The sequence below is a fragment of the Cyrtonyx montezumae genome, unplaced genomic scaffold (genome assembly GCF_038088225.1).
Source record: "Cyrtonyx montezumae isolate F1298 unplaced genomic scaffold, pur_monq_1.0 scaffold_22, whole genome shotgun sequence".
NCBI classification, from domain to species: domain Eukaryota; kingdom Metazoa; phylum Chordata; class Aves; order Galliformes; family Odontophoridae; genus Cyrtonyx; species Cyrtonyx montezumae.
Genome location: NW_027071959.1, coordinates 4846990 through 4857212, shown reverse-complemented (window position 1 = coordinate 4857212; position 10223 = coordinate 4846990). Strand labels below are relative to the sequence as shown.

The 10223-nt window shown below is 53.4% G+C and overlaps 1 protein-coding gene across 2 annotated transcripts in view; it reads left to right on the top strand.

The window, feature by feature from the left end:
• Positions 1–940: 940 nt before the first annotated feature.
• LOC136049962 (protein CEPU-1) overlaps positions 941–10223 on the top strand; it is a 233544-nt gene continuing 224261 nt past the window's right edge. The window contains exon 1 of one of the 2 annotated variants that reach the window (XM_065738558.1): positions 941–1069. In XM_065738558.1, coding sequence (XP_065594630.1) covers positions 994–1069 — 76 coding nt within the window. In that variant the 5' untranslated portion in view covers positions 941–993. The remainder of the gene's footprint in view (positions 1070–10223) is intronic. The other variant, XM_065738561.1, reaches the window with a different exon arrangement.

Sequence of the window (10223 nt, the reverse complement as noted above, 5' to 3'; positions counted from 1 at the left end):
TTTCTTCCCCTCTGTCATTTTTCCACCTCTAACGTTACTCTTTGTTGTCTGAGCCGCCTCGCTTGTGCCATCCTTAGTGCTGATGGAGCACTGAGTGTTTAACGCGATGTTATTTGTTTGGGCCCTGTGGTGAAGGGATCTCTGGGTTCCCGTTTTTCTCCGTGTTGGATGAACGCTGGATGGGATCAAAGCGCAGTGCTGCGGCCACGGGGCTGCGTGCGGCTCTGGTCCTTTTAGGGTCGGGACACGAAGTCACAAAGCCATTCAGACTGGAGAAGTCCTCTCAGATTCCTCCAGCTCTGGAGCACCTCCGGGCGTGCCGACCCCGCCCGTCCTCCACCAATTCCACGCTGGCACACAGCGGCGCGTTTCTTAGGGCGCGGAACCGCTCGGAGCGGCACCAAGTCCACCGTGACACAGCGTGATCAGGAATAAAACCGAGGTGGGGGGGATGAGCCGGGAGGACGAGGAGGGGGCAGCGCGGAGCGGCCCCGCGGCGGCGCTGCCGGAGCGGTGCGGGGCGAGCGGGGCGGGGGCGGCTCCTGAGGCGGCGCGGAGCCAATGAGCGGCGCGGGGCGGGAGCGGAGCGCGGCCGGCGGCGTGTGCGGCCCGGGCGGCGTGTGCGGGCCGGAGCGGCGGGCACGCAGCGCCTGTCCCTCGCACCTTGCCGCCCCTTCCGACCCCCCCTTCCCCCCTCCCCCCCTTTTTTTTTTTTTTTTTTTCATTTTTTCTCCCTCCCCCGTCCTGTGGTGGTTTTATTTTTTATTTTATTTTTATTATTATTTTTTTCTTTTTCTTTTTTCCTTCCTCTGGTATTTATATTTTTTTCCCTGTGGGGATTTTTTTTTTTTTGTCTTCGATTTTTTTTTTTTTTCTCCTTTTACCTGCCCCGTTTTTCCGCGCTTGGCTCCGAGAAACGCTGGATTTTAAACCTCTCCCCGGCAGCGAGCAGTGAGTGGGGGAAGGAGGCGAGACACGTAGCCTGCACCGAATATGGCCCAGGCGAAAATGCAGCACCCCGTGTCATGGGCGATCTTCGCCGGGATGGCCGCGCTCCTGCTCCTCCAAGGTAGGGCTTGGTGGGGGGGTGCGGGGGTGCGTGTTATCCTGAAGGCAAAGAGCCCCCGATGAGGGGTGGGGATGAGGTAGCTGAGATGGGGGTCCCCACTGCATCCCCCAAGTTGCGAGGGATGCTGCACGATAGCATCTCCCTCCCTTCTTCCCCCCCCCCCTTCAATTCAGGCAATGGAAGAACTTCTCGAGCAGTGCTGATTTTTGGGGTGAGGGGATGCTGGGCAGTGCCAAACCGCTCCACCACCTCCAGCAGCGCAACTTGGCTCCTGGAGGAGCCGTGCATCCAACAGGCAGCAGATGCAGGGAGGTTCGTGGCCCTTCTGCGCTGCTGTTCCCCCCCTCCTCCCCTCCCCACCCCGGCTTGGCTTGGCTTTGCTGGATCCGCCTGCAAGGTCGTCCCAAAAACTCGGTGCAACCCTAGGGCTGAGGAGTTGGGGAATGTGCGGTGTTGTGGTGGTGGTGGTGTTGAGCTTTTTGCTCACACCCTGCTGCCCCTGGGGACAGATTTGCAAATATATATGTACGTAATGTGTGTATATATACACGCGCTTTCTATATGAAGCAGGGAGCGGAGGGGGGGAGGTGGAGGCAGGAGCTGGCCCCAGCTGGCCGGCAGCACCGGGCTGTCATCCTGTGTTAGTCTGCTCGCAGCCATCTGGAGGGGCTGTGGGAGTGGGGTTCCCTCTGGGGGGGTGCATCCTTCACCGGCCGCCCGCAGAGCTCGGGCTGCGGGAAAGGGGCAGGCAGCAGGGGATGCCCCCGAGCCCCGTTGTGGTGCATGGTCCTGAGGGCTGTGGTTGCCCTTGGGGGATTTTTGGGGTGCAGGCAAGCTCCAGAGATGAGGAAGTGTTCTCTCCGGGGGGTGGCACTGCAGTGGGGACACTGCAGTTGTCCCAGTGTCTGCTGTGGGTGGGGGACAGTGTTTGGGTACTGTGTGCTTTGAGCACCCCTGCTTGCTTCACGCTCTGTGCAGCAGGACCCTGCGTGTGGGGTGGGGGGACTGTGCCCCAGCAAAGCATGGGGAGACGGGCAGTGCTCAAACTTCTCTCTGCTGGGGATGCTGGGCTGGCTTTTGCAGAGAGAGCTGCTGGGATGGAGCGATGTGGGCTGCTTAGCATGCACGGCACACACCGAGGCATCGCTCCTCTTTGCCTTCCTCCCATCGCCCTGCTCAAGCTCCCGCTGCCCGTGATGCTGCTGGGGATGCTGGCACCCTGCATCCTGCTCCTGCTGGGGCTCCTGGGGCTGCCTCCTCCAAGGGGAGCCCAAGCTGGGTGGTGGGCAACAGTCCTTCTCCTCCTCATTTCCCCCATGCAGAATCCGTGCCTCTTTTAGTGCTTTCTCATGTCTCCTTGCAGCCCTGCTCATCTCTCATGCTTCTCTTCTTTCTCCCATCAAAGGCTGCAGATCAAATAGTTGATTTTTTTCCCCCTTTATTTATTTATTTATTTTTATTCCCCTTCCCAGCAAAGCAGTGGGGGGAGGAATGGGCTGCCTCCCCCCAGCCAAAATCCTTTGCATCCCCCCTCCCGTGCAGTGTGGGTACCACGAGGCCCTGAGTCGTGTGGGCTGGGGGTGGGGGGCAGAGCCATGGGGTGGGGGGCAGGGGTGGCATAGGGCAGCCAAAAGTTTGGGCCTTTTTTGGAAGGAGGGAGTGCTGAGTCCTCAGTGCTGCATGGGTGCGAGCCTCCCTGGGAAGGGAGCATTGCATAATTGTGTGCAAAAGAGTCGTTCCAAGGAAGTCAACTCGCAAGCAGAAATCATTTTGGTTTTTAGCAAAAGAAAAAAAAAAAAAACCAAAACCGAAAAACTTTCAAAGTGGATTTTGAGAAATTGGGCATCGTTCAGCCCCCAGAGGGAGCGTGTACATTTACATACGTGTGTGCATTGGCAGATATGCAGCGGCCCCCTGCTGCTGGAGTGATCTTTTCCGCTATTCACAGTATTTCTTTGAATTTTAACTTTCCTACCTGACGCGGTACGCAGCGGTGGAACTGGTTTGTGGCTGAAAGCATGAAAATTGTTGTCATGCAGGAGAAAAAACTGCTTTGCACATCGCTACTCCAAGCAGCTCGAGAGATCTGTGCTGCCCTCTGCGGCGGTTTGTCAATACTCCGGGTCATTTACCTATTTGCAGCCAAACAAACAATAAGGAGAGTGGCTTGTGAGTGTGCTTGAGAGTGGAGAGGAGCGTGAAGTGGGGTAATTCAGGAGTGCTCGGCTGCCTGTGTTTATGCAAACATCCATAGGTTTGCGGCGTTTGCTGGTGTTTATTTATTTCTATTTTCTTTTTTTTTCCCCTTTTTTAGGAGGTGTGCTTCTGTGGTGTCTGTGTGGAGGGCGAGGCAGGGGCACTGCCTGGTGCTGGGGGGTGAGTGGTGCGTGCAGTGCCGCATCTCACAGCTCCTCTGTGTGATGTGAAGCAGTGGCAGTGGGGATCCGGATCCTTGGAGGCCAGCACTCTCTCATCCCAGAGCAGAGGGGTGCTCGTGGCTGCACTTCCTGAGGGTGGGTGCAAAAACCACATCCCAGAGCCCTGCAGGGGAAGGAGGGGATGAAACTCCTCACTCAGCCACACACGAAGGGATTAACCAGGCTGAAAGGTCACAGAAGATTTAGCATCAGTAAGCCAAGAATGATGGGAATTTGATTTACAAATTAGCATAAAGACCTTATTCTGATAAGCGTGCATGCTGCAATAGGTATGTAAAATAATAGCATGTGTCAACATCATGTGCTGAGCAGTGCTCACTCCGAGGAGTTATTCCCCCCCTCGATGTGGGGGCACAGATGGCTCCCAAAGTGGGATGGGGCTGAAGTGATGTGGGGTGCTGCCATTGGGAAAGGCAGGGATGGGGAGCGTGGTGTGGAGCAGGGCTGGAGGGAAACTGGCAGCTCATGCACGGGGCTAATTGTGCTAATGAATGTGTATCAGAAAAATGATGTGCATCGACATCTTTCGGTGGATGCCCGGATTTATTGTTCCCTGGGGGAAATGCTGGATGTGGCTTCCTTGGTGGTTAATAGTTACCACGCGGGTCAATAAAATGTGATATTCACCCCAACGGTGGGAAATAGCTATTTAATAGGTAATAACAGTAATAATCAATACTTACATGATTAGATAACCTAGTTAGGTGTAGTACATAAAAGAGGGGGACGCGGCGTGGGCGCTCGATGGCCTGACGTGGAGCACTGCTGAGCATCTCGTATGGGCGCAGGTGAATTTGTGGTGTGTCACGATGGTTGGGTGCTCAGGTGGCTGCCACCAGTTTTGGGATGTCCCAGTGCTCGTTGGAAACTGCTTTTGTCCTCGTCTCATTTGGACTGTCGTAGTAACTGTGGCTGATGGTAATCCCGTCTGCCTGTTGTGCTCAGTGTGTTGTGCATGAGACGAATGCATTTGATATTCCAAGTGTCTGCTTCGTTTATTTCTCTTGCTGCTTTTGCTTAAAAATATCCATATTTGCCATTTCCTTCCCCCCAATTTATTTTTTCTCTGTGAGAAGAAGAATCGATCAGTTGACAGATCTGGGTCAAGGCAGCAAGCAGGGCTGGCTGTGATAAGCCAGTGTGGAGGGGATGCTCCAGCCAGTGTGACATGAAGGAGATGTCCTTATGGCCACGGGGTCAGAAGAAAACCTGTTGGCATTTCTTCCCAGACTTCTGGAGGGACAGGAGAGGGTAAATTTTCTTTGCCTGTTCCCCAGGGTATCTTCACAAAGCCCTAAGGAGGGGAAATGTGGTGTCGGTCGTGGTCCTTTGATGCATGGTGGCAAATCTGTTGCTCAGTGGGATGAAGCCATGATCCCTCTCAGATGTTGATGGCAAAGGCTCACAGCTGCCTTGGAGCTGTGACTTGGGCTGGAGTTCTTGGTTTCAACTAGAGACCAGGAGGAGCAAGATGCCAACTTTTGGGATTCAGAAACCCGAGCCATGCTGATGTCTCCATCTTCAGCTGGCATCCCGCACCTCTGTGTGTGCATCTCCTCATTCCTTCAAGTAGCAGAGAGCATAGGGGATGAGCCCTCCATCACTGCATCCCTGGAGCGCCCTGATCCCAGCTGCTGGAGCCCTTTTGCACGGTGCATGTCAGCTCCCGGCACATTCGGGTCTGCATCCGCCTCCCTCTGCCTTCCTGACGCGCACACCTTGCTCCTGGTTAATAATAAATCAGAGGTGCTGCCTTCAGTGCGCTCTTATCTCCTGCCAAGAAGGATAGCATGGATTTTTGATGCGCTTACAGTTAATATGTCCGATGCTGAAAGCTGTTGTAAATTAATTGACCCTTTGACCCACCTTGTCCTGTCGGCTGTTCCCACTAAAGGCAGCGCTCTGTTCTTGGCATCCTCCCCCCTCTGCTTTTTCCTTCCTCCAGCTCCTGCATGCTTCGCTTACTGAGCAGGGCTGGGTGCTGGGCACTGTGGCTCTGAGTATTTCCCTTAAAACACTGGGAGGTGCTGGCGGGTGCCCCATCCCTGCAGACATAGGGTCAGAGTGGACGGGGCTCTGAGTGCATGCTGGAGCTGTGGGTGTCCCTGTTTGTTGCTTTGGAGGAGACCAAGTGGCCTTTAAGGTCCCTTCCCACTCAAACCATTCTGTGAGTTCTGCCTGACTGCTGCAGTGAGTTGGGCTTGTTGCATGCTCCATCCTCACCTTGTCATAAGGACACCAACTCTTTCTTCTCCCTGCTCTTTGCAAATGGGGTCTTTACCCCACGCTGTGATTGTGCACACTGGACATGAAGAATGCTCCTTCCCAAGCTCAGTGCAGGCCCGCATCCCCACGCCTTGCTGTGACTCACAGTGGGGAGCAGCAGCTGCCAAGGAATGGGAAACCCCGCAGGAAATTGTGTAACGTTGGAAAAAAGAGGAATTTTTTTTTCGTTCAGAGGCGTGCTTTCCCAGTGACAGAAAAACAAAGGGGGAAATAGGGATTGATTTCATTTCTGTGCTCCGAATCAGAGCTTGCTTCTGCACGAAGCTATTTCAAACAGCACAGCCATCCGAGGGCGGCGTTCAGCAGTACCAGGAGAGCCTGGAGTCTCTCCCTCGTTCCCTGTTTTTCTTATTGCTTCTTCTTCAAACCAGACCCTCTGCTAATGTTGTGATTTTGTCAGAAGCCGCGTTCTCGATTTAAAGACCCGCTTTGAAAGCCAAACCCAGCCCGCCTCATTGGAAGCACGACAAGCACTTGAAGTGTGAAGCGAGGTTCATTAATAGTGCAGTATTATCTGGCCCTTTGAGCGTGGCTGCGTGCATTGTTTTCCCCTCTTTAGGAGGCTGGCTGGTGTTGTTGCTGAGTTGCTGGGGTTGTTTGGTGGCGTTCAGGCTTTATTCCCGGTCTGCAGGACAGATGGTGTGAAGAGATGAGAGGGTGCCTACATGAGACTTTTTGCTCGGTCGATCCCCGAAGCCGGCGCCGGGGTTTTGATGGCAGTCCAAGGAGCGACGGGGCTGGTTTTGGCTTTGGAGTGAGTGACATCTCTCTTAATGAGGCCCTTTTTGGAGCAGTGCTGCGGGCAGTGGGAGCTGCCGAACGGCCAAGCTGTCACTGAGTGCAGCGTTTAAAAAATGCTATTATTTATTGTTTATGCTTTCTGCTGCTTTGCTACCCGTCAACACTTCCCCCGTTGTAGGTTCTCAGCTTCAAAACCTGACATCACATTAGCAGCCAGCTCCAAAGCCCCCAAATAATGCATAAACTATGATTATTCCTTCTGATCCACTTGTGTTTATGTAAATGGCTGGAAAAGCGGTTTTTGGCTTATTTCAGGAGCTTAAGGGATTCGTGGCAAGCCTATTATTGAAAAATCAGAAAGTGAAAAGCAACTTCTGAGATGAGGAATTAGCAGCTCAGTGGCTGCACGCTCCGACGGTGGCACAGCTGGGAATTCCCTCGGGATTCACAGCCTCCCACACAGCAACAGGTTGTGCAGGAAGCTGGAGTTGCCTGGGGGATGTGGGATGCTCACGAGGGATGCGGGATGTGTGTGAGGGATGCCCCCGTGGGATGCTGCATGTGCTGCTCCTCGCTCTCTGTGGCCACGTTGGGTGTTCCTGTGTTTAGGCTGAAGTGCCTTCCTCAGGCTGGGTGGTTGGGAGGCTGCGTGGTGCGTTCCTGCTGCTCTGCAGCGTGGCTGTAACCTGCTGGTGTGTGTGTGTGTGTGTGTGTGTGTGTGTGTGCAGACCCATGTGGAGCTTGGAGGAAGCCAGGAGCTCCGGGGGATGCACTGTAGAGACCCAAAGAGTGCATTGAGGAATTTGAGAGCAGTGATAGAATTGAACCCGTACACTGAAAGAAAGCGATGCGGTGCTGGTCTGCAGTGTGCTCAAAGTCACACACTGGAGGAGGAGAGGGGGGACAGCTGAAGCCCAGGCAAAGCCCTGGACTGTGGCAGAGAGCCCAGCCAAGAGCAAGGCTGAAACAACAGCACCAGGCAGCACACAGGCACCTCCGTTCAGAAACCTGTTCGGTGGATGTACAGCCTAGTGAATTATACTGGGATGGCGATGGGAGGGGGAAAGGAAAGGACTTGGTGTGGTTGTTGTTATCTTACTGAGGGGATCTGCAGCTCTTCCTCTGGAGCAGCGTGTGCTTGGGTTGGATGTTAGGAAACATTTCTCCTTTGAAGGATTGGCCCAGGGAGTGGGGGGATCATCATCCTGGGAGGTGTTCCTGGACTGTGGCACTGAGGGATGTGGTTGGTAAGCACAGTGGGGTGGGTTGGGGTCAGACTGGGGAGCTGAGAGGTTCCTTCCACTCCTAATGATTCTATGCCTGGGATGGATGCCCATGAGAGATGCAGGCTGAGGACATGCTGGTGCTGCTGGGGAGCACCTGTGTGCCCCATGTGGGTCTCCCCACTGTGTGTGACCCTCAGTCCTCTGCCCCAGTGATGGTGAAGGTATTGGACACATCCTCCTCGGAGCCCCTCCAGTCACCCTGCTGCCTCTCATCCCTCCTCTCCTGCTGCTTTTCTTTCCCTGCTTCGGTCCCTTTCCCCCTTCCTTATGTTAATTTCCCACCTGAGCACCAAGTACTTTATAAATAGCAAATCTGAAATGAATTTCCTAGCAGCAATCATTATCTCCCTCGACAGCCATTAAACATTCACACAAGCAGAGCAAAATGACAAAGGGGATTGATTTTTACAGTATGTTGGGGGGGGGGAGGCAGGAGAAAGGAAATATGTTGACAAGGCTCTTTTTTTTTTCCTTTTTTTTTTCCTTCCCCCTTTTCTCTCTCCCCTCCCTCCCCAGTCCTCAATCTCGAGGAATTTAAAATCACCCAGCAGCTCCTTGTTGGGAGCTGGGAGAGAGGGCAAAGTGGGGGATAAAAATGGAGAAATTAATGTTAAAAAAAAATAAAAAGCCCTGTCCCCTCTTCTCCCAGCCTCACTGTGCTCTGCCAGCTTGTGAACATGGAGTCAGTGCTGCAGAGATGGAGGGGGGGGGGCTGGGGGCCCCTTCCCTGCAGAACAAATGTGTTGATGCTGTGGTCGGGAGCGGGCGAGCTGCTGCTGTATGAGGCACTGTAGCTGAAAATTTAACTTTGATTTCAATTTTCATATTTGTCAGCAATAATTAGATTCAAGAAATGTTTTTGCCGCTGTTCTAAAATACTAATAAGTAGGAGCCTTTGTAGTAGGGCTAATGGAGTCTTTTTTTTCCTAGTGGGCTAGAAAAATTCCATTAAAGGGGAAAGTCATACTATATTACCATGCTTCAACATGCATTGGCTTCGCCACCGCCGTAATATCTGTGCTGGGAGACAGCAGCTCTCGCTTCTGGCTGTGGGAATGGGGCTGGCATTGCAGCTGGGGCTCTTGGGGGGCAGTTGAGGGCTCTCAGAGCACCCATGGGCTGATATTGTGCTGGTCCCATGGCTGTTTTCCTGCTGGATTGCTTTGGCACTTGTTCTCAGTGTTTCAAATCCATGTGGGATTTTTGAAGATCGTTTATGGGATTTCCCCTTGCTGGCTTTGCTGCCCTCTTCCCAAGGGGAAATGTGATGCCTCTTCTGCTTGGCCCTGACTGCTGTGTGTGTGGATGTCTGTCCCTCCCCCCCCCCCCCCCACCACATTTCATCCCGGAGCGATGCCGTAAAATAAAGAGAGATTAAATTTGCTGCCGATGCGTGCAGCAAACGGGGGGGAGCTCTAAGTTGTGTCGTTCTCGAGTTACTTCAGCCTATTAAGCAAACAAAAGCACTTGTGGAGTGAGAAATGGAAAGGGCCAGCGCGGCCCGATTAATCCTGGCTGTACAATTCCATTAATAAGCCAGCTTTTAATAGGTGGCTCTTTCCAGGAGCTGCTGGGACGAAGAATTGATGCATTCGCTGTAATTGTGTTGCAACTAATAGGATATGAAGAAAATTGTATGGAGAACCCGTTCTTTTGCCACCGTTTTCCAATCAGCTGAAATAATGCCTTCGTCTGGAGGAGCCCACAGGGCAATGATACTTAAATCTCTATAGGAGCAGCAATGTTTTCAATTCCAGCACAGGTGGTGTTGGCTGGGCGGGTGTGCAGGGGGTGGGGATGGGAACTCTGCCCTATGAAGGGGGGGGGGTTGTGGCACAGGGGTACCCCTAGCATCCCCCCCCACCTCCATTTGTTCCCTGCACCATCAGCACGAGGGCTCTTTGCCCTCTGCAGTCGCTGTGCTTTGCTGGGAGAGCAGCCTGGGATGCAGCCCCCATTACATCTGGAGGAATGCATGTTGAAGAGCAAGAAGCATGGTGCTGATGAATGTGAAGTGCCCACGGCCTCTGGTTCCTGCAGCCTCTGCACTGGGAATCTGGAGGAGTTTGTGGCTGCAGCAGCACTGTTTGGGGGCTGTTTTGTTTTTCCCTCTTCCTCCCCATTTGTATGCACGCTCTGACCCTTGGCTGGTAGCAGGCTGCAGAGTAAGTACAAAAGCGGGGGGAGCCAAGGCACGGTTCAGCTGAAATCCCTGGGGAGATAGATGTGATTGCCTTACAGAAATGGCTCCAATAAGGCCAGAAAGGGATATTGCTTTTATAGCTTTTGGGATATAAAACATTTAGGAAATGTGATTGACTGGCAGAGCCTAATTTATCATGTGCCCGCTTCTCTCCCTCCGCCCCAGCACAGCTCAGATGGGCACCTCTGTGCTTCTCCCTT